The sequence below is a fragment of the Pecten maximus genome, chromosome 9 (assembly GCF_902652985.1).
Source record: "Pecten maximus chromosome 9, xPecMax1.1, whole genome shotgun sequence".
Taxonomy (NCBI): Eukaryota; Metazoa; Mollusca; class Bivalvia; order Pectinida; family Pectinidae; genus Pecten; species Pecten maximus.
In genome coordinates, this window is record NC_047023.1 from 26,764,289 (window position 1) to 26,790,545 (window position 26,257).

The 26,257-nt window shown below is 32.5% G+C and overlaps 1 protein-coding gene across 2 annotated transcripts in view; it reads left to right on the plus strand.

Moving 5' to 3' along the window:
* The window catches only part of LOC117334350 (potassium/sodium hyperpolarization-activated cyclic nucleotide-gated channel 3-like), a 92,367-nt gene extending 66,325 nt beyond the window's left edge, over positions 1-26,042 (plus strand). Inside the window, exons 3-10 of one of the 2 annotated variants that reach the window (XM_033893908.1) lie at positions 1,535-1,698; positions 8,709-8,915; positions 11,794-11,891; positions 16,114-16,263; positions 17,228-17,446; positions 19,039-19,185; positions 20,540-20,783; positions 21,204-26,042. In XM_033893908.1, coding sequence (XP_033749799.1) covers positions 1,535-1,698; positions 8,709-8,915; positions 11,794-11,891; positions 16,114-16,263; positions 17,228-17,446; positions 19,039-19,185; positions 20,540-20,783; positions 21,204-22,231 — 2,257 coding nt within the window. In that variant the 3' untranslated portion in view covers positions 22,232-26,042. The remainder of the gene's footprint in view (positions 1-1,534; positions 1,699-8,708; positions 8,916-11,793; positions 11,892-16,113; positions 16,264-17,227; positions 17,447-19,038; positions 19,186-20,539; positions 20,784-21,203) is intronic. The other variant, XM_033893909.1, reaches the window with a different exon arrangement.
* Positions 26,043-26,257: the final 215 nt, after the last annotated feature.

Below are 26,257 nucleotides of genomic sequence, written 5' to 3' on the forward strand. Positions count from 1 at the left end.
TTTCAGTATTCGCTTATGTCATTCACGCATTGTGTCCTCACCGACTTCCTTCTCAAAATGTCGGCGCGTTCAATATGTGGTATCCTCGGGCTGACAGATAAACCCTGCACAAATAAATTTGGAGGCAATTCCATGAATGTAGGACAAAAACTAATTATTATAACTAACAAATCTTTAATTTGAAGTATAAAATTTTACGGACCCGAGGGATTGTCAAACGAGAGAAATTATATCTTAAACACTAATTGTAGGAGATATGGCGATAACTTTATGACAACACAATATCCACCGCAACAGTATCCCTTCACAGTAGCAGGGTTCACCAAGGTTAAATAGATTACTTTTTCATAAATCATTATTAAACATGACGATTTCGTGATTATTTAATTAATATAGTAACAGGCTGTATAGAAAGGGTTTTGTGCCATTATAACGTAAGATCACTTGATGATCTTTAAAATTCGTTCAATTTTCTGACTTTAAAAGGACAAGCTAGCATGGCCATTGCACATTATCATTTGACCTAGAAATAGTGATTGACAATAAACCTCTGGTCTCATTTGGGTCTCGTGACAGACATGTCGGCATCAAACCCTCTGAAATCTCTCGTAGGTCTAATTTGCTACCGGGTTGATTATCTAATCAATACTGCAACACGGTCACATGGTTTCATTCCATTCCCTGTGAAATTGTAATAACCGCTGAGAAGACACAGATCCTTTTACTTCCGGTCACTGAAACTTGTTATTCACACGATCAGTTCTGAACTTATGTGACGTCTTGGAAACACACAACCTTTTAAACGGGTTAATTAAGACTGTAGCAATCATATAGTTAGGACACAAAGAAGGCGTAACCTCAAATTTCAAAGCAAAGGACAGATAACACTCAAAGTTAAGTGAAAAGTACAGTTAGTGGTCAATGTTAAGTGAAAAGTACAGTTAGTGGTCAATGTTAAGTGCAAAAGCCGGGTAACACTAACAGCTAAAGTACTCAATGTTAAATGCTGGTAGTAATATTTCAAGTATAATTATATCACAACATGTGAGGGTAAAGATCATGGGAATGAGCACTGGTAAAACCTAGGTCTGAAGAAGAAAGTGTTATTTACATACCAAATACCATATATCACATCGTCATATGTGTTTGACTTTTACAAACAAGCACACTGCTAGAGCGCTTTATGCTAAAACGTATTTAATTAGAAAAAGGCACATATATGTGGTTTCATATTGCTTGTTCTAAGCTAACAGTACAAGACGTCTGGAAATCCACATAACCTTATGTGCTTCACGTCTAAAGTTTTGTCAGGTAACTAAAATATTGACAAACTTTAAATAGAATTTAACTTTTTCCTTGGTCGTGTTCAATTAGCCTATTTTTCTAACAACAATTGTTATATATGATCACACGTTTAGACTAATGTGAATCATTCGACATTACTCATATTTGTCCTCTATAAAGCTATCCATGTTTAATTTGGTTCGTTATCCATTATGTAACTTATGTTCGTACTCTGTTTTGTTCTTTTCAGGTTTTATTGGGATCTGTTCATGCTAGTTCTTCTTATCGCCAATCTCATCATACTTCCTGTTGCCATATCGTTTTTCAACGACGACTTGAGTACACACTGGATTGTTTTCAACTGTATATCTGACACAGTCTTCTTTCTAGATATCGTTATCAATTTCAGAACGGGTGAGTAACTCTCTTACTTTTGTGTTGACCGAGCATGACCGTGTGAACCTTTCAGCCAACAAGCTGTTTAAATATTTTTACTATTGATGTTCGCTTTAATGAAATGATAGTAATATATTGTGTATTGAAATATGGATTTGATAATGAAATTATAAATCTACAACCATTTATTGCTTTAGCTAAGCTTGAACGTTTGTGGTTTAAAGTCAAATGTAAACATACTTATTCTGATATTCATATATAGTCTGCAACCGTACCCTTCTGTAATGTAGTTAATTACATCAGTCATGTATTTTGATTTAGGCTTGTATTCATACATTCCTATCCAATATCCAATATATATTAACATGTATAACAATAACCGATATAATATATACCTTCACCAAATATGATTCATTCTAATAGGTTTACTTCATGTTATTCATATTTGCTAAATAAAACTAGCGTAAGCTTCGACACCTGGCGACTGGCGATATGTTTTTTTTTCTTTTTTTTTTTTTTTTTGCTTTGTAGTTTCAATATAAGCTACTGGCAAATATCACATTTCAATGTCAGTAATATCGTGAAATGAGTCCTATTTACTATACAAAAAGTTTCAAATTAAACCTTGCTGTAAAATCGGCATATCGCCAGTGCGAGCATACTTATTGGCAGTTTATGTACAAAACACTCGCTGCTCACACAAAAAATAGTGCGAAACTGATATGTTAGCAACACCTATTGATATTTGCTGAATCACTTCTTTCAATTTTTTAATTTCTTTATATCACTAACTGGTTGTCTGCCCCTAGTTTATATGTATGTATTCACTTTTGTTATGAACCATTTTGACTGGCATATTTGTATTAATGTTTGAATGCACCAAAATATTTTACGACACTTGTGTATAATTCATCGCACACCAACATTACTTTTTATACGAATGCACATGATCAATCACTCTTTTTGGTCAAATGAAATGAAGTAATTGTAAAAAATGAAACACAAGGTTTGCATAGAATTAAGCCAGTCAGCACGGTTCTTTCGTCGCTAGGGGTAGGTTGTGCCAGTATTATAGATAAGACATCTGACTAAACGCTTCAAACGTGCATTATCAGGTATATGTGACGACGGGGGTTACATTCAGTCAATATATCTGAAAGATACCCAACAACAGACTTTTTCAAATGGTAAGGAGTCTACATTTGGTAGTCAGGTGCACATGCTTGGCAACACTACACCCACGTGACCTACGCTTAACCTTACGTTGCTACCGTTGACTCCAAAATTACAGTTCAATGATACCAAAACCTAATATTAAAATGCTTTATTACTTTTAAATAACGATCAATAGCATTGGATAATTTTATATATGCATACGCTAGGTTCACGTATGATATGTATATGATTATTTGATGTTATTTTTGTGTTTAATAATGTAGGCTGGTACAGTGACGTGGTGTATTAGTGCTACAGGGTGCATCAGAACTTATCGTTCATCCATGTAAAATGTATGCTTTTATTTCTTTTGTTTTATGAATAAAATGGAATTTTACAAATACAACGTTATATGATTAAAATTACATGAAAAATGATACAAAACAATAAAACTCAACTAGAAGATGATTTCTATCAAATGGGGTTGAAAATGATAATTTTCAAAAAAAAATCTAAACATATATTTTAATATCGCTTATACCTCTAACAGGAATGGGTAAATATCAGGTTTTTTTTGCAAGTAACCACAATGTACATGGTACTAGTTCTACTTTACATATTCACATCATAACATCAATAAACCAGTCAAACAATAAATAACATAAAATGTTGTTATTCTTATTTAGATACCTTAAATCAATGCAGGGAGAGAAAAATCGGTCAAAATATCGATGGAAAGATGGAATAATTTATTCCTATTGACACATATTTTAACAATTATTCGATGACTCAATGAAAGAGCTTAAATACAACAACAGCAATACGTACACACGTCAAAAATAAAGATCAGGAAGGCATGCTGTTGTTGTTTTATGTTGCTCAGTGTCCAGTGTGGTGAATGTTTGATATAAACCACATTGTATCTATATATATATATATATTTATATATCCATATGCGTTTGCTTTTGCTTTTTTGTTCATCACCGTGCGGTTATAGACTAGTAATAAAATTTCAAAAACTAATTCTGATAAAGAATGGCGCTATTATGCACTTACTGTACCCAGTGACGTTATAAATGCATTTATAAAATATACACTTATATAACACATTCAAGGATATCGAACCAATTATGATGGATACAAAGTCTCGAGACTACTAACAAGCCTCCGGACGACAAACAATGCACGTCTGAAGCAGCTAGTCGCTGTCGTTTGTGCTAAACTATTTTAAGCAATTTCCGTATTGCATGAATTAGCATTATATAATTTCTTTTTTGTTATTTAGGTTTCCGTTTCTGTAATAAAATCCGTTTTTCGTTTAGATGCTGATAACACACATTTAGTTATATTCTGCGTCCTACGTTGTTGTACAATTGTGTTTACATTTCAGTTGTTTTATATTTTAGTTCTTATTTTGATATATAACTGTAAGAGATTTAACACATGATGAAACATTATTTGAGAATAAGGTGTTTTAGTATATGCCTGAATACGTTACTAATATGTCTATTAATAACGCACACACCAAAACATCCACCCGTGTGTTCTTGATTCCTGTACGAAATATACCTTTGACCCAAGGATTTCCAAATTAATGGTGTTTTTTTTTCGAACTGAATGATTGCCATTCACATATTTATATAACTAATTAAACATCACATGGATGTGTTCGTGGTTGGCATGTATGTTTTCTAATGAGGCTAATTACAATGATGGTTGTGTATTCAGTTATCAATAGAGCTACATATATAGTTTCCAGTACCAGGTTTATATCGTACGGAGTTATAATTTTGTATCAAATGTCCAACCTCAGATACAAACAAGAATTGGTACAACCTTAGTTACATTTTAATGTTCCGCTTGTCATATGTCTGCAAGAATGAACCTGGACGGATATATTATCATATGCAACTCATATGAGGAAAACGCATGCATTTCAACTTGTATCGAATTCAATCCAGATATATTAAACGGAAATCGATACGTAACTCCTATATTTTTTCAAAAATATATTCCTTATAATCTAATATGTAGTTTCAAGATTATGAAATCTATTTTCCCGATCGGCGTTCAGTATCTTGCATTGGGAATAGGATTTAACGATGCTGAGATTGATGTCATATGAAGCAATTATCCGTCAAGGATCATAGGTTTGACAGCAAACATGAACTCATTTATTTTAATTTTCAACAAAACTAAGAAGATAATGAACTTTAACTTCAAAATTTGATAACTAACTCGTTTTAGGTATTTTCAATAGTTTATTTAATCTGATTCTAGTTAAACCGTTAGTTTTATTTTTTTCTAAAAACACATGTACCTACATTGTTTGCTTCAACATGTTTGGTCATTTTACGTAACGTTCAGGTTTCCAAATCAGCCATGACGACCAAGAAAACGTCAACAGTAAGTTATACATATAGGTATTTTCACAAGATTGCTCATATTTACACTATACCAACAATCCGATTCACTTGAAGGTTTGGCAAGATGACGTGTATTACGGAAAAGACAAAACCTGCATTTTGTGACGTAATAGCTGAATTTCACTAGAGTGTAGTTAGACACGTATTGGGATGATAATTAACAATTTTAACAGTTCTGTAGACAGTTCATGAATGACACTAACATCATCGTCTGTGTATGATCGGAGTAGGAAACTGTTCAGTCAACAAAACATATATAAAACCCTGCGGGGATGCTATTACATCGTGCCTTAAAAACAAAATCTTTTACGAAGTATGAACATATTTCTTATCCAAATTTGGAATACGTATTCATTTTCCTTGTAATCATATCATTTTACATTTTCGTTTTTTTTTTTTTTTTTTTTTAATTTTTGATGTTTGATCTTTTATCAATATTTGTATAATTCACTCATTACTGACCTTATATTTCTAATTGAAAACATTTGTTGCAAGTTTGTTTGTTTTGTTTTGTTTTTTAAGCGTATTGTTGCCATGTATTTTTCCTACATCATTATTTTGACTTATTATCTCAAGGTTGTTATTTGTTTTAAACATTTCGAGATAGTAACTCAATTTTGATTTATTATTCCAATATCGAGTTGATATATAATAAAAAAATAAATTATGTCCTTTTTCTGATTTGGTGTAATGCTGTTCTTTGAAATTTTTCAAATTGGCAATATACACACACAGTGAATTTTTGACAGATTCAGTTTATCACAAAAAGTGATATTCCATTTTCAATGCAAAGCCTTAAATTAAGTTTATGGAGGCACTATCTCATTGTCAACACATCATTAACCCCTTAAAATAAGGTATTGTATGGTTGAAGATTAAGGATATTAAAAGTGTCTGTTTCCGCCATACATTATCTTTTCCGACTACGTAATATGTGAAATTTTAGATAGTTATTCGAAATATATCAACATTGTTTCATAATTCAAACACTCTACACAGTAACTCAACATTTTGAAATAATCAGTAGAAATTTCGAATAAATAAATCGACAATTCGAGATTACAACTCTACATTCGGCAAATTTTTGAGAGAGTAACTAAAACACTTTTATAAAATAACTAGAAATGTGAGATACAAAATCAAAATGTTAAGATAGACTCTCGACATTTGAGATAATAACTCAAACTTTTGGGATAGAAAAATGCCACCTTTCGGCAACTTGCTTCCGTAGTTTTCTACAGTTCCTTTCACACAAACATTGATAAAAATAGACGAGAATGGTTATAATTCTTAGACCATGCACCCTCGTGAAGAAACAATCAAATATTAACTAGAATCATATTAATGCCATTTAAAAAGAATAACTAATAATGAAATACAAAATGCAACAATGACTATGCTAAAACTCATTAACTCGAAGTAGATTATAGGATAGGTAGTTCCCTCCTATTAGAATTTAGATTAATGTATACTGCCTGCGTAGTATTAAAATGATACCAATATTGTTCAATATAGTAGTGTGTTATGGTTATATGAATGCAGTACATTGTGTGAATTATAGTTGATAGAGTGTTTGTTTTCATTTTGTGTTAAATGCTTAGATATAAAATTGTCAGGCTATTAATTAAGGTTAAGTGATATAAGCCGACTGTTGCAATAAGAACTTGTCATATATGGACAAAGCATAACAAATGTACAAATATTATTGTCCGTATATGGATGTGACAAATGATTGGTTCTAGTTCCCCCTAACTCTGCATTTGTAAATTGTATGTACCTAACAGTATGTGGGATATGCATGCAGGATCATTCTATCGAATTGCATTTGACATTATGACATTTCACAATGTCGTCATATGGGAAAACCCGTCAACGTTTAACTGTTCATAGCATTCTTTCCCTGACACACTCATGGGGACATAAAAAGTACCAGATTTTGTATAAAGACATTAGTTTGCTCTTATTGTTTCGAAAGGCAGTTAGAACTTTACTTTCTGATCTTGGGGGAAAGTCTGAGATTCTGTGTACATTATCAATAAATGCTATGGCTATCATAGCTTTTTTGTTGTCAATACAAAGTTAAAAATATCGTGTAGAAGGTGGAAGGAAAGAACCAATCGTTATGTAGATATGTGACATATTCTACACTCGGATTCATTGCCTCGGTAAAGCCTCGGTTCTGATTCACATCATACACACTTGAGTAGAATATTCATATATCACATACAATGTACAACATATGGCTGACTACAATTGCATCGTGATTTGTGTCTTTTTTTTTTTACTTTCTCAAGTAACGCTTAATTTGAATTTAAGTAATCTGTGATATTTCATTTTGTTTACATCGATAAAAAAAGTCCTAGCTACAGATGAAACATAGTTTCAAAATAAGCGAATCAGAAACGATGCATTGCAAAATGGCGTCTGGTAGGTACAGATAAGCATTTCGATGCATTCGTGTTTTGTCTTTACTTTGTCGCCACTTCCGACTGATGTCTGATGACCAATTAATTGTTACATAATAACTTATGATGTCTTTGCAATTCTAGTACTATGTATTGAATATATTTACGTATAGGTTTGCATTTGCTAAGATCACGTTACAATCAAATACGGTGTATGCATTTCGTGTTATCAACTAATATCTAAGATATATTGGTATAATACATGATTTTATATCATCTTTTATAGTTCAAAGTATATGCGGGCATTACTATGACGTGCTAGTATGAGATTTAATGCTTTCCATTTATTTGCGTGTAGTTGCTAATACACCTGCAGGCTGTGTGTATATGCTGTAATGAATTATAATTATCTAATGATTATCTAATGTTTATTTAGTTATCTTCTTTGTACAAGTTTCAAGAGAATATGGCACTACTAAATATAATTTAATCAGTAATTAAATGTCATACTTGATTTAATTTCCATATATGTTTTGTCATTTTCATGAAAATCTTCATTGTGGTTATATTTCCTTGTTATCAAATTATAGACGGACACATTTTATCTAAACCTTACTTGTATTATTAACGTATGTTATTGTTGGAGAATTTTGATATCGAAACTATAATTCACACATTTTTGTTTATCATTCTGTTTTTATATTGCTATTGGATGATGATGTTTTTTTTTTTTTTTTTTTTAAATGCAGTTCATCTATTGTTTTATATACGCTAGTCCTACTTTTTATGTAAATCAATAAATTATATCTTTATACAGAGATATAAATAAATATATTGCACATATTGCTATGTTGATTACGTATATGCTTTTTCTATCAGCTTTTTCTGCTCTTGTAATATATGTATGTTCTATGTAGCTTGGTTGTTTTATATTGATTTCATTACTCTTCACACTTGTTTAGTTCAAAGTTCAATATCAAAATGTTTATGATTGCCAATCCTTTATGATTCCGTAACCCTTATTTTCACTTTTTCTTTGCAGGTGTGATACTAAATGACTTCGCTGATGAAATCATATTAGATCCAAAACTAATCGCCAGACATTATGTCAAATCCTGGTTTTTCTTGGATTTGATAAGTTCCATTCCCATGGACTATATTTTTCTTATGTGGGATGCAGAAGCAGATTTCAACCAGCTTTTCCACGCAGGTACGACTGCTTCAATGGGCCCATCTCCATACTGGCAAGGTGATCATTCTCGTATTTTATCTCTCAAACAACGCGAAATTGAAAAAGGCTATCCACTCACATTTTGTTCCTGTTTTATCTATTTCACTTGACCGTTTTCATTTCATGGGTGGGGTTATTGCTTGCTGTTGAAAGACATATTTAGTGTGTACGTCACTACGATCATTATAACGTTTCCGCTGCCTGTTGTAAGTGTCACTGCTTTACCAACTCATGCTTAAATTACGTGCTAGATGCTGCTGCTACTTTCAATTGACTTCGAACTGATAGAAACAGTATGCATGGCTATTAATTGCACTGTATGTGTATTAAAGTTCGGAATATTTGAAAATAATAACAAAAACTGAATTTACCATTAAGTAATTATCGATTTCTTCTAATCTCGTAGAATAGATGAATGCAATTATAGCAACGAACTTAGATAGTTGATAACCAAACACATTAGTATAATATAATTACACGTGTAGTTTACTAGATCAGTGTCACTATATATTTCAAAGGAAGCAACCACATGTTTTAAAGTCAATCTCACCTTCAAATTTTAACTATCAATTAAGTAAGATGTAAACGTTAGCAAAAACAAATAATAAGAAAAAATTGTACAACGGCATTATCAGATAAAGCATGCAGAGAGAAAATGCAAATGCTGAACAACGTATGATAGCATTCAAGTTGATGAATAGTCACACTGTGCACTTTGTAAGACATCCGAACCATGAGTATTTGCCACGAATCACAGATTTAGCTTGCACCTTTCCACGTGTCATATCCTGCATCTATATACCCGTCGCCGTACATATACCCCAGTGATGTCCTGTCTATATGTTTATCTATATGTGCGCTTCGCTTTATAACTTTACTATTTCTTCCTCTCAGAAAGGTCAACAGACGTCTATATGCAAATGTGAGAATGGTCGCCTTACAGTTTCATCATCATTTTTTTTCTCTTCATTTTGTTGTTTTATATTTGTGTGTTTTATTATCATTTGTATAATTCAGTGGCATTTTAACACATTTCACATGATTTATTTACTCAAAGGGCCATTACAGATTTGTTAAAAAATGTAAATTGTTTATTTAATACCTAAAAATGACATTCTGAGCGTGATTTATTTGTATTATCCAAAGATTTATGTTTAGTTGGTGTCTCGTCCCATTTGCTATAATGTATCATGTGATGGCCTGTGCTGGTCCGTCCACGTTGAGCATGAGTCACCTGTCAATTTCGTTAGTTTTGTTCGAAACTGTATGTTGCCATTATTTTTTTTTTATTCTTATTATTATTATTATTATTTCTAAGCATCAACATTGTTCATCATATCTAAGAAAAATTTCAATTTCAATGAATACCTGCAAATAAATTACTTAATTATTTGGCAATAGATATGAAGCTAAAATCGCTGATATATTTCTTTATGTGCACCATTGACATTCATACCGGGATGATATTTATGTATGTAGTAAAATGCACTCTGTATTATAATCATTAAATCCGCATGCAAATTTTCGTCCTTTTCACAAATTGAAGTCATCAGTTATGAGTCACTTTAAACAGGAAAGCACTCCCACCTCCTCAATAGCACTACATACACCGATTTCATTGCTATGCCGATTTGATTCTCTCTGTTTCATGTAACGTTAATCTTTGACACAAACTAAAGGTAATATAACAAGTATGAGAAATATAATCGTAACAACTATCAATTCAAAACAGTGTTCAACAATTTTGATAATTGGTATCATACATGTAGACCAATGATGGTGAATCTAAGGTATATTTTCATCATCGCTTAGACTATATCAACGAAAACGCGTTTATTACATTTTTACCAGTGAAATATCAAAAATTATTCATTCTATAAAGGTGATATTTTTCACTAGTGAAAAATATCACTTTTGCTGATTTGACCAATCAAATTAATGATTAGAAAATACAAAAATAATTGACCAATCAGAAAGCCCGACATATATGTCAGCACCTGGACAGGGGGAACTACTTTTTTTGTTTACAAATTATCGCTGTAGGCCTAGTTAGCATACGGGGTAGGTTTTTCGTTGATGAAAAATGTAATAAACAGATGCTGCGCACTCGTGAAAAATATCAAAATATTAGCCCCACTCGTGAAATATATTTGGTATTACTGAAGACACTGTTAGATATCCTCTATGTATCAGATTGCCGCACACCGTATATGTCATACGAGCGTTTGATTTGAACTCGAATCATCACTTAATAAAGTCGAATATCAAGGACGAAATTAAGTTGATAAAAGTTGTGTTGATATTTGTATTTCGTGTACTTTACTTGCAAATTAATGCTTTTAAAGACACCCTTTACGAAAATGGCCTTGTATCCAATGCTCACACACATATAAGAATATGTTTAAATATACATATTGCCAAAATATGGAGCCAACGATTCCTATTTGATAATCCAATAATATCGCTTGGATTATTATTCCATACTTCAAAATGCTACAATTACACTCAAAGAAAACGGTCCGTAAATATTTGTATGCTGTCATGATTTTCATTTTGAAGATAAATATATATTTCAATATCATTCTGGTCAATTATCATGTATTATTTCCAACCAAACTCTTCACCGGTAATTGCGTTTTAGGTATTGTTCTTATATATCCTCTAACTATTCGTGATTTTTGTAATGTTCTTTAAATTTTAATTTCATATTGTGATGCAGTATTTTGTATCTTGATATCTGTGGTTTATAATCATGATATAGTTATTTCATATTTACTAATTCACATTATATTTGTAAAATTGTAACAATATTGACATCAATAACAGGACCCACAAGATGCAACACCATTCACCATATTAATGCAATGCAAAGGTGTGCTTTATCGGTTTGTTCCAGGGAGAGCACTCCGAATGCTGCGTCTGGCAAAGCTGCTTAGCCTCCTCAGACTCCTCAGGCTTTCCCGCCTTGTGCGCTATGTTCAGCAATGGGAGGAGGTAAGACACGGTCTCGTGGGCGCCAATCACACCCCAGCCGTCCCAGGATAAATCGACTATGGTTTATTAGTATACAATGATTTTGGTTTCTAATGTACATGTGATATATATATGCTAGTGTCCCTGATTTGAAACATCTGATTTTGTTGTCATTCAATAAGTAATGAATTAAACAAATCAATAATCGTCTTTCTCAATAAAACGTGACAAATAATTTTTTATAGTCCTAATTATAAAAAAGAAGCTGTCTTGATTTTGTTCCTCTGTCTTTTACTTTGATATTTCTAATCAGTTATTGAAAGACTATGTTATATATTTAGTTCATAAACTTATGGGTTTTTTTTTTTTTTCTTTATTTTTGTATTTCTTTCATTCTTTTTTCTATCTTCATTCTAGCATATGGCAAAAAATGTACGGTATACGTATAATAGCACCATAGTGTTCTGTGTAGTAATGTTTATGTAGACAAAAAGTAAAGTACATAATACCCAAAACAAAAACAAGATATATTTCCATAGAAACCCTATCTATACCGTTGTTCACTTCACTTCTTTTTTGTATTGAAAACAAGACAACAGGCACCTAGAATTCACAGGAGCACAGAATCTATTCACTTTTTTGTTCTCAAAGGGAGGGAAGTGGCTATGCTAAATTGTTTGCTTATATTTTTTCTGTCTCTCTACAAAACACTAAATCTCGCTCTTATGAGCACCTTTCACACTGTTTCGGCGTGCATGTTTTTAACCCACATGGTGTACTTAATTGTCTCTTTGTTATATATTTTGCGCATGAATTCTGGTTTGTTATTGTTTATTTGTCTTGATATTAAAATACTAACTCACCTCACACAAGATTGAAACTATATCTATAAGCTTAGACCTGTAGAATTTAATACTTTCAGCTGTTTTCCAGTTAACATTTTGCAGCATTTAAAATATTGTGAGCCATTGATGTGCTATGAATATGAATCTTGTAAAAAAAATCACGAGGCCTATTCTACTCTATCTGCATGATTTTGTGCAAAAACTTTTAGATTAACTGTAAATCTCGTTATAACTGGACCATTTCCATCTTAACTGAACGTTTTGTTGTTAAGTGTATCTTTTCTTAAATGCTTCGTATTAAGCATGCTATGCCATTAAGACGTTTGTTTTCCCATCAGTTTGAAGGAAGCCCCTGTTTCGCTATGTGCGGACGTCGCAGACGACCCGGGGTGAGTGCCTTTTGAGTAGGAGTGGTTTACAGGCCAATTTATCTATGCTTTCCATAGTAGCTGCGATTTAATTGGCCACCATTATTAATATTGCTTGCATTACGACATTATCATTAGCACTTACACCTGCTGACGTAGCTGCACGAGACAGCGAGGTATTTGAATTTTGAGCTTGCAATTTATCATTTACTTTTTTTAATGATACACAGTATGCAAAAGAAACAGTGAATATGCACATGTAAAAATGCAACACCATCTATATAATTATTATAGTATTATCGGGGAAAATATATCACATATATTTATTAAGTATTGCAAATCCATTGTGACTAAAGGTAATATTCCTCATCGAAATATATCATCCTTACCATGTGTACATAAATAGGTAAATTATACGGTCTACGACATGCAAAATAAAATAGCGGTATTAAAATATCACGGCATAAAATTAAGATAAATTATGCGTGTTGGGGGACGAAAAGAAATCATGATTTAATAATAATTTTGTAGGATTTCAATAAGTCTGAACTAGAATATAACATAATATCGGGTATGGATTAAATGTTTAAATACACAAATGCTTAAAAGTTGCTTAACACGTTTAAACATGTTGAAAACTTTAGAATAATTAATCGTAATCTTTTACCGAAAATGCATCATGCAGTAGTGGAAGTGTACCCTGTAGTTAAAATAGCAATACGAGACTCATTGCGTAAAATATTTAGACGACTTTGGTAATATACAGCTTGTTTAGTCTAAACGGTCTAATTTGGTCACTTAATACAACTTATTATTTATTTATTTTACCTTTTTATTTGGAATAATTAGTTTGTGGTGATAGCTTTCTTGCTGTCAGTTGACGTCCGTAAAACACCCTGATAACTTTGTAGGTATATTAATTTATTCTCACAGTAGTGTAGTTGCTTTTGATCTTTCCTGTAATAACTTAATACAGTTAGCAAGACCTAAATCATTCTGCACATACTTCTAACATAACTTGCTACTTCAAAGATTTAATTTACAAGGCCATACTATGATCTGGCTGACAAACATTCTCAGCTACCATCATTTACAGGTTTTTCAACAGAGTAAAACCATTTTATATGTCTGGCGTATTTTCTGATGGCGGAACAGTGTGAAGTTTTATGTTATAAGGTATCTTCGGAATTAATACTCAAAACAAAAGAAAAAAACTACATGTTTAGTGTTTAAAGCACTAACTTAATTTGGTGATGATATGCATGACAGAGTTAAAAGATTCCGTCCAGCAAATATCGGTCCATGTTATCCCAGCTTAGTGATATCATTTCATTTTCTGCAACGCACAGAACATAATGAATATCAAAATTGCCGTCAAATATTATTTGAAAAAAAAATGAAATAACTTCTACACTACTCTCATCTGGATTGTGTACTTGTTTAAACTGTATACACGGCTTAAACAATGTTACGCAATTTACACGATACCAACCCACGCGATAAATGATCTCGCGATTTCTTAACAACTGTAATGTCATACTGTAAAAGTAATATTTCATGGTTTTTTTTTCAAAACATACCAACACAATTTATTTCGCGGAAATTCAGAAAGGATCAGTCGCTTTCTTCATCAATCGTTTATGTTTATTTCGATATATTCTATCCTCAAAAATGTTTTAAATAATAAAACTTCTTATAATAAAAGCAGTTGAAAAGGAAAACAAAGAGAACCAATGCCTTGTTAGTGATGCGTCCACTGTGGACACTTGTATACTTCATTATTATATGGTATGATAACAATGGTTCACTGATTGAGATTAATTAGATATTGTACTACATAAGTAAAAGTCATTACCGTATAGTCAGTATATTTATACATGAGGTAACTTACCAATATATGTACGTTATATGTTTTTAGTTTCATTAGTATATTTCATTGTTACGTTTAGTCGAATATATTGTTTCTGCTTTGTACTCGAAATTTATATATATAAGATTTCGAAATTTGAGTTTGCAAATTTTTGTTCGTAATATATAACCTGTGATATATCCAACCCTATGTGCTGTATTTGTTATCCTCAACTATGATCTCTTTATTTCCATGCATATAATTAATTTAGCACAGTATTTAACAACATATATAACAGTGCACAAGTGTGATAATCCACTTCCCTCCCTCGGACTTCAGTATATGTAGCCTATTGTCCGACAAATACAGCCCACTTCCAATTCTATATGAGTACTGTTGATATATTCTCCATAACCTTTTTTGTTACTTTATAGTTTTTTTATTCCCAACATTTCCACAGTAATCATTGTTTAAACGCTGGTAACAGATATATGACGTTACCAGTGGAGTCAGCAGTTTTTTTTTACATATATATATATCCAAATAATTTCGAATCTTTTGTTGAAATATGTTTGTTCAGTTTGCCTAACCATGTATCAATTATTCACTGAAATATGTGTATCACTCGAAATTGTGTGTGTAATTATATCATTCATTTACTCCCTTTTGAGAATCTGTTTTCTCTTGAATGTTGTTTCATCTCTTTTCAATCTCATTAATGATTGATGTATTTTGATAGAATTGTATTCCCCTTTGTGATTTTACTATGAAAATTACCAAAGGTAAAAAGATAATATAATTTTGGTTTTTTACCTAAAATTAAATGGCATATGATGCATAGATAAACAAAGGTCAACATTTAAGACATATATATATGTGTTTGTTTGTAAATGTTTGTATTAGTAAAGTAAAAAGAAACGTGCTTAGAACCCCTGGCGCTCTTACCATGGTATATTTATTTATAGATGTACAAAATTCTACAGGTACACTATCGAAAGTTAAGCTGTTTTATTTATATTTTCTAAAAATTATCTCCTTCCCTTTTTCAGACAGGTTTGTGAAGACTTTCAATTTTGTAGCTCTATTTGTCACTAGAAAACCAACAATGCTGCAAGATTTTCCTGGGAACATTCATAGAGGAAATACAAGTTCATATTTCATTCTAAATTTTGTTTTTGCAGTTTTTAGCATTCGCAGGGAAGTTCATGAGGATTTTCAACCTACTATGTCTAATGTTCCTTTTGGGACATTGGAATGGATGTCTCCAATTTCTTATACCAATGCTTCAAGATTATCCCGACGATTGTTGGGTGTCTATAGAAGGGCTGAAGGTTTGTATTGATTTGCACGGAATATATTATTATTTGTGTATCTGCATCCATCTAGCTATATCATACCTTTAGGCAATAGATGTAAATTACAATGTATAATAAAGAATTCAATTATCAGCGAAATATTTTCTAAATATATGTTTTATTTATGTTTTGAATGGGTTTTGTTTATTTTAAAAAGAACCTCTCTTCCTCACCCTTGTAATACATCGTATTTTTATTTTGTTGGATTTACACGTAACCATGATCATGAGGATTTTTTATTTCATTTCTAAGATATGAATACAATTAAAGGAAAACTATTGGCACACGCTTCTGCTTTTGTGATATAAACATGTATTTAAAATGACATGTTTTCTTTCAATCCAAATATCGAATTTATAGTATAACACTCGATTACAATGGCAAATAAGAAAAATGTTTACATTTGGCACAACAGTCTCCCACTGCCTCAACGGGCGCCATTATATTTATATGTCGCCCAGATTGCATTTACATGACAATAAATACAATCATTATAAAGTAAGATCAGATGTACAAGCACCAAATACATGTAACGATGCTATAATCGAACAAGTGAACTTTCAATTGGTCTATGTAAAAATGTATTATAATTTCTACAGTATATCTTTAGTAATTGCTTTTGTACTTTATAAGTTTATCATACTAACGTAACTTATGTTGATCATATTCTGTACTAATCTGGATGACAGATAAATAGAATGGCACGCGTTGAGGCAATGGAAACTGTGGAACGGATTTATACAAGTTACTATAACTTTTTTCTGGATCCTATTCTTTCGTACTCTACTATGTGTTGTTATAAAGTTAATGTTAGATTATGAATGAAATAAAGTTTATATTAAGTACTAGCAAAATGAACGACTATGAGTATGGTTAGTATATTAGCCATATAAATTGTTATTCCATGTGAATCCGTCGAATAATATTCTTATTTCTTCAGAAAGCTCATTGGGCAGAGCAATATACATGGGCTTTGTTTAAAGCTCTTTCCCATATGCTATGCATTGGGTATGGCCGGTTTCCACCCCAGAATATGACGGACACTTGGTTGACAATACTGAGTATGCTCAGTGGGGCAACATGCTATGCACTATTCCTTGGTCACACCACCACCATTATTCAGTCCTTTGATACATCGAGACGACTCTACAATGAAAAGGTAATACCAATCTTGTGATGATATTGGGATGCATTATTTGTAATGTATGTATTATTAAAGTTCTGGGAAAGTATGGAGTAGAAGCTGAATGTCTAAACAAAAACAAATAGAGAACACTAATATGTGACCGAAATAATAATTTTAACTCAAATTAACAAAATGAAGGCAACATGCAAAAAAACATATTCATACAAGCAGACCATTAGAAAGGTACAATGAGAAAAAGATGAGAGAAAGATGAGAAAAAGATGAGAGAAAGACCAGGTTTTTCTAAAGGGTAAGCGTGCTTTGTTTAATCAGCGCAATGTAAGTCTCTTTCAACTTATCACTGTTATAGTTCCACAATTCTTTTTATTACATTTTGCCTGTGAAATATGCAGTTGTAGTGCACTTACACCTTTCAAAAAAGTTGATGTTTACATTTTTACATGTCATTGAGCGAATAAACGTTCTTTGGTGACAGAGTGCCAATTAAATTATTCATATATTCATTCTAATGCTTAATCCAGGGGAAAGTAGTTGATGGCCAGGTTGTACATTTTTTTTTTTTTTTTTTTTGCCGATATGAGTAATATTGTACAGTTGTATAGTGATAAACCAAACACATATATCATGACGACACTTAACATAACACTGAAAGGGAGTGTGAAACGAAATTATAAATACAGTGAAATAAATCATAGCGAGAACCTGCGCCACGAAAACGTATTCACGACAATAACTAAGTTTTTCATTAGCACTGCTGATAGATTTACAATTATTTCATCCATATTAGTAATCAATTCGTGTTCCCTCACCTCACAATCATGTATCTCTCCCTTTCTATTAACACCATCAACCTAGCTAAATAACTGTCAAAATAATGTGATAATGTACTGTCCCACGAGAGCAAACTGATCGAATACATTATGAAATAGAAACTAGCCTACTTTATCATAAAAGAAATTGTTTTATTTTAACGTATTTCAATAAATCAAACCACCACCGGAAAGCACACAATTCCTAACGGTATTATCAATATGCGTCAGTACCGACAGCGTATAAAGCGGAATTTCGTTACAGATTCATGTGATTTATTATTTATCACTCCCTTTCATCGGAATATGTCACCGCGTGCCCTTGGGTGTACAATCGTTAAGCTGACTGTGTAAAAATACATCCTAGGTAAATCTCTCCCAAACATAGTGAAGACGAACAAGAAAAACAAGATTGAATTCACCAGTTGAGGCCTCGTTCGGTTCGCCTGTTTTAAAATGCAACGTTTAAGCATATATCTTGACGGCAGATGTTAAAACGGGCGTTGAATGAACATCAAATGACCAGGTCCGTCCTTATTTTATAAACGAACAATTAAATCCAACCGCTAGATTAAAACAGTCATGACCATGCTCGGTTGACCATCTTTTCCTTACTCTCGCAAAATGTGTGGTGTGAAATTTGGTCCGTTAACGATGGTCTTCGTGTTAGGCGACATTTTCAGTCCACCCGAAGAACGCGGTTCCCGCGCCAAAAATATCTCACTCAAAGACGTTCTCAATGCCAAGTGAAAATGTACAAAATGTACAGTTGATATACCTTTTCTCATCCTACAGTTCAAACAAGTGGAGGAGTATATGATATACCGGAAGTTACCCCGGCGCCTGCGTCAGAAAATATCAGAGTACTATGAACACCGATACCAAGGAAAGATGTTTGATGAGGAGAATATACTCTGTGAACTGAACGAATGTCTTAGACAGGTTTTCATTGATTTATTTTATCTCTTTAATGAACGAATGTCTTGGACGGGTTTTAAGTGATTTTCTATATCTGTTTAACTGACAGAAGGTCTTAGACCAATTTTATTTATATTTCTATATATATTTTAATGAACGAATGTTTCAGGTAGGTGGTAATTAATTTTCTATGTCAAGTTGAATGAACGAATGCCTCAGACATGCTTTAATTTATGTTCTATATATGTTAAATAACGAATATTTACGAATGGTTTTCATTGATTTTTCTATATCTGTTAAATGAACGCAAGTTTTAGACATGTTTTAACTATTTCCTTTGTCTGTTTAATGAACGAATGTTTTCGACAAATGTTATTTTTCTACATGTTTAATGAAACAATTTTAGGACGGGTTTTAATCGGTTCCCGTTATCTGTTTAATATATCCTGTCCCATTTATTATATACAATATGTTAATACTTTACGAAGTGAGGATTCAACATTAATCTTAAAATAATATGAGGACCATATGTACACCATGTATACAATAATGTAGCATCATTTTATCTTTGCTTGTACATTAAATGGCGTAGGAGGTGTCATATATTTTCTATTTCTCAAGATTGAAACTATATTAAATAAGAATTTTAAAATTTATATCTATTTTCTGAATATCGTGTAGTCCATGAATCGATAATTGGTGATGTAACGCCATTTTACATTCATTATGTAATTAGTGTTCATGGATACACACACAAAAAAGATATTGTTCAATCATGTCAGGTAGAAATCATTCGTCAAGAATAAATTGAATTTAAATTAAAGTCCACCTATGCATGTGAATCTAAGCACGCCCATCTTCATAACACTGTTTTTGAAAATAAATCAGCCTCTAAATTTTAAAACTTCAGCTGTGACAATAATTATTATCATTTATCAAAACAGCCATCATCATAACATTATTGGTTACTCGAGTTCCTGTTGCTAAATTGATATGATCAACATACTGTATATTTTTTTTGTTGAGAATCCATAAATGTCTATAACCTTTTATCTCCTTTCATTTTTGGTATCTCTAGTAACAGCTATAAGTATAAGTTACTGAAACAATTGAATCTAAAATATCTTATACTAAAACTTTGAAAAATAAATAATTTCGATTTCTGAATTGGTAGTTTAATTGTGACTACAGGAAATTTCTCATGAAACTCAGTTTCATCGATGATATTCTAGAATCCTCAATAATTTCCCATATATCGCCGCAGCATATTTTAGTATTTTACATTTCAATCATGATTAAATACAGAGCCTTTAGTACTTTGTCTACTTACACATATACCTTTATAGACTCTACTTATTCTTTGTTTTCTATATTCCAGGATATCATCAACCACAACTGCAGGGCACTTGTCAAGTCTGTTCCATTCTTTGCGAATGCCGATCCCCAGTTTGTGTCGGAAGTGATTAGTAAATTGATATTTGAAGTTTATCAGCCTGGTGATTATATCATTCGCGAAGGTACAATGGGAACTAAAATGTACTTCATATCCGAAGGGATCGTGGACATTATCACCATTGACAATGAGGTTGCAACGTCTCTCTCTGACGGTTCATACTTCGGAGGTGAGTCAACTTCCATCCATTACTGAAGTAACGGTCTACCATATGACTATAATACCGTTAATCTCTGTTTCTTACTTAAAATAAATAATATCTATATCAAATGATAAAATATCAAATCATCATTTCGTGTTTCACTAATTAGAAGAAAGACGAAAATTACAAACAATATACAGTAAAGATACATATTTTGCAGCCATCTTATTTTAGTGCTTTAGGGCGACAAGCCTCTCATTATGTAAATCATGATTGTTCTGATTATAGTTTTCTACGACATGTATTGCGGCTTCGACAATTCCTCATTGCGATAATCTTTTCAACTTCAGTTAAGCGCTCCGGTATGAGTTGTAAATACGTTAACTAGATGCTTCCTGTGACAATTCTAGATATGTTTGGTATTGGCTATCATTTTATATTCCTCAGAAATCTGTCTACTGACCAATGCCAAACGTGTTGCCAGTGTAAGAGCCGAGACGTATGTCAGTGTTTACTCATTATGTGTGACTCACTTCAATATTGTGCTTGAACGTTACCCAGTCATGCGTAGAACAATGGAGAGTGTTGCCGCAGAACGCTTGACAAAGATTGGTAAAAATCCCAGTTTAGTAAGCAGTAGAGCCGATCTCGAGGAAGACCAGAAACTAGTAAACGAAATCGTGATGGAATCTACTCCTGTAGTGACTAGTGCTAGTGAAGACGAGGATAAGGACTCGGATGACAGTTCAGAGAGCTCGAAAAGTTCTCGAAAGAAGCGGAAATTTAAGTTTGACTTCACGGGAAAACTACACCGTATCACGGAAGAAAGGAAATCAAAATCGAAAGAAAGCTTGAGAGACTTAGATATACCTAATGGGAAAGTGGGCAGAATGAAGAAGGCGCCATCCGGACCTAATTTGTTTGGACTAAAAGTTCCTCATTTTCCCGAAAGGCGGCGCTCAGGCAGTGTTGGTGCTGATTTAAATCGAATGCAACAGTCTTCTTGTTCAGATGAATCGCGCAGAGATTCTGATCCGGAGGACCTCAAAGACGGCAGTAGAAGGTCCAGCTTCCTGGGCACGAAACTGTTTAAGCCATCAGAACAAAAACATAAGGTTAAAAAATCAAGAGACAAACGAAAGTCAACAGATGATTCTCCGCCATCAGAAGGCAAAAGTGCGATGAAGTTCTTAAAAATTCCCGATCCGAAGGAAACAAAGGAACAAAAACAAAAAACTAAAGAAGATATTGCGATTCATCGAAGAAGTATGGGCGATGGAGAGGAATCGACAGATAAACTACCAAAAGCATCATCCTGTTTGGCGCAACCAAAGGAGCCAATAATTTCTGAAAAATCTCCAAATCGTCCAACCGAACTTGAACCAAGTCCGACGATTAAGGTGAACGAGCCTGCTAAACTAAGCGTTCCTGCTGCCAAGGGAGACAACTCTAAGCCAGAGTCGTCGCGATTATAGTATATGCACCGACAGCTAGATATAATGTATTAATTGTCCCCGTGCACTGTGTGCTGTGTAATATATGCTTCAGTGTCGTTAAATGACATAACTGTTTAAACTCGCACAAACATAAGAGGCATTTAGTTTAAACATGTCATGAAAGGACACGATATCTTACATCACATATCAGGGAGTTGAAAACTCGGTGGCTGCTTTTAGAGTGGTACATAATTCCCCATCCTAAGTACCTACACTGATCTGATGGGTTTGTGGTAACTATAGACTCGTAGTAGGGACATCTGTCCATGCTGTGATGTTGGAGACTGCTTGTTGATGTCTTATTTTGCCGAGTTCCATTTAGTTTTGACATTGCAGTATACATTATGTAAATACTCATGTTAAAGAACGTCATCAATTATGTGATTTTGAGGGTTCAAAACGTCACAATACAGTGATTTTGTTTATAAGGTAAAAACAATTAGGTATTTTTTAGTTATGAGGGAAGCAAAATAATGCAATTCGTAATAACATTTTTGTACAGTAAAGATTAAACTGATATCAGGTAAGATTTTAAATATTTCTCTCCTTGGTGACGAAACTTCGTCATGTTTTTTAATGTTATGATTAACGATAGGAATGTGTGATATTGACATTTGTAGACGGCTGTAGTGAACGGTTGTAAGTTTGTTTTATATTTGTTTATCTATATATTAAGTCTATATATTATGACAAATCATGGATGTTGGTTCACTCTCCAGGTAAAGCATTCCAATAAAGTACTCTCTCACTACTACTCGAAACTGACCGTTGAAAGCGTGTGTGATAGCAATTGTCCTCTACTTCGAACAAATCGCGAAAATAAACAGACTTGTTGTTTTGTATAAGTATATCGATTATATAAATCAATTAATTGGATTTGTTGATTTTATTCAGATAACTTACTTGGGTTTTATTTGGTAATGATACTTGTTAAAAAAGAAATGTAAATATCTTTTTCTGTTAATCTGTCAGTTACGTGTTTGTACATATCATTTTCAGTATGTGCCAAATTTAGTTTTAGTTATTGACAACGAATGTGCAAAATCGATGATGTTTAGTCGTAATTTACAACATGATTTCACAAAAGAAACACGTCTTTACTAAATTATATATCTGAAATAGGAGACTTGTTCTTGTAAGAAGTAGACCTTCGTTTTATTCTACAACAAAATGAGACACATACCGATTCAATTGAAGAATGGCTATATCAAAAAGGTATCGAGTGTTTCATTAACTGAAGACATGAAAATTACACTCTTTATCATAATGAGTTCGTTTTCATTATTAATCATTAAAATGATGTTGTATTATGTTTCATAATAAAACACAACATAGTATTAGTAATATAATACAATGCCCATACCTTGGGGAATCTAATACAACTAATACAAGATGCATTAGTCTTTCATTCTTAGGCCAAATATTTTGCATATTTAATTTCATTATCCAGAAGAAATATCATGATCACAAAAAAATAAACCATTAGAAATATAAAGTATCATCATCACAAAAAAATATGCAAAATACGTGGCCTAGCATATATACATATATATATTATATACGTTGATGGTAGACTGTACAAACAGTGCGATGTTAGTCCATATGTCGTGTCCCATGTGCGCAGCTGTATTCATATAGGCGAATGTGTTCGTTGTATTTTGTATATCATGTGTATATAAGATTAATGAGTCGCCTATAATTAAGATAAAAAATATGTAATTGTTTATATATCAGATAAAAATAGAAATATATTTGTCCATATGTGTGTGTGTATTGACGTACTACATAGACTGTAACTTAAGACGATGGTGTGCACTCGCTTCTTTTCGTTATATCAGTTATAGACTCTATACAAAGTAAAAAAAGAAACAAAGCCATGACAAAATAGCACGTAGGCTAGATATCTAGGCTTTGTGACAGGAAGACACATTAATTTATGATATAATTTAACACAAGTATTTATATACAAGTTGGTGATAATTGAACTTTAAAAATTATCAAATTGATGAAGAATTGTTAATAAAACAGTGATTAAAATTCAAAATCAATTACAAATGTATACGAAACCAAATATGAATTTGGTAAAATTTCAAATTAAGCAATTTAAACATACTATAAGTGAATCGTTCCTATTTACTAAAATTTCTCTTATTTTGACAGATACTCTGAAAGTAAATGTATCAGTGTGACAATAAGGTCCTATCTTACTGATATGTACAACTGGAAAAGATGTTACAATTTATAGAATATAATGAGATATATCAGAAATGAGTCATTCCGTCATTTTGATCAAATCATCTACATCTATATTAGTCATATAAGTGGATAGTTATCAGCGCGCCAAAACATGTCATACACCTAGACATAAATAATTTATATCACTACAACACTTGTCTGATCTAAAAGATACGACAGAAATGTGTTCATAGTATAATGAGTTCCGATGTGTGAATTACACATGGATTACAACCATGTATGTTATTTATTTCAGAAACTTTGGAAATTATTGATGGGTGTATCATAATAAAACAGTTGGATACTATATAAGTAATAGATTGAAAAAAATAATCTCACATCTCAACTGAAGTTGAATATGGTCATTACGTTACATCGTTATCAAATTCACACCCAATTTTATTGGATGAAAATACTTCTTACTTTTAATGTTGGTATGGTAAGGATACTGCGATACATAACACTAGTATGATACATCATATATCAAATACTTCTATTATCAAAACATTTGTATAATCATCATTTAGACTGTGTTATGCCAAAGTGATTATAATAGTACGTTTGCATTACGAAGTCGTAGTAGAAGTACATTAGGATTAGGATATCACGTGAGATAACGAATATAGGTGTCGCTTTATATTTACCCCTTCGTGCTATGCATGTAACCGTCAGTCTGTGATAAAGGTATCAACAGGGCATTCATATACATGGTCATGTTACCTTGCTACAAAAACGGATATCGCTTAACTTCAGTACTTAATAAACGAATATCGCTAACTACGATACTTTCACGATGGTCTCCCTACCAAAGGAAATTCTTGTTTTAGTGTTTGACTTAGAAGAAGATGAAGATAAGTAAAATGATGTTCATATGTTTTCTTAACTGAAGGAACACGAAGTCGGGGGATTTACGATCACATGATAGGTGAGGATCGGTATTTTAATTAGATTGCTTTCCAAGAAGTTTGTTTGCGTAGTGAGATAAAAGTGAATAAAAGCAAAATTACACAAACTTTCCAAAGATCAAATACTATTCAAAATATTTTGAATATCGGAATATTCCAAATACAATATAGTGGTGCGTCACCTTTTTTATTCAAACGAAACGTTTTACAATATTTCGAACAATGTGGTAACACCGTCAACGAACCAAACCTGTGTTGACTAATTAAATCCTAACTTTCTGATCCAAAGATTTCTAAATGACCACTTGTTTAGGATCTCTACACTAGAGACTGCGGCTTATCGTGTACATATGTAGGTCAGCTCTTGCATTATTTACTGAAGTGCGACTAGACGAGGTGTTATTGTATTAATGTCCGTGAGTTTGTGGTGAGAAATATGACGTCACCACTGACTAGAGGACACTGTATACCTAGCTGTAGCAGTAACTGTGTGTCACTACACACTGGATCTCAGGTCTGTGTTACGTGTATATAGGATACAGTAGCGAACATGTGTCATATGCAAAGGTGAAACAAATATTGCTTCAAATCAATGAAATATCAGTGATTGTCATAATATTGATTCAGAGAAATAAAGTGAGATGATCATATGCACTCTTTCCAGTTTTTTGTCAATAAGTCCACATTAAAACATAGAATTGCATTAAAGTGGAAGTTTGTTACATTTTTTCAGTGACATATATATAAGCATTGGGCTGTCCTGTTATAGTATTAAAGGCATGCCGGGTAGCTTTGCAAACAAATATCATATTGCCAGCTATAAAATCAACATTTATTTCATACACTTGATGTTTTCCAGTGCAGA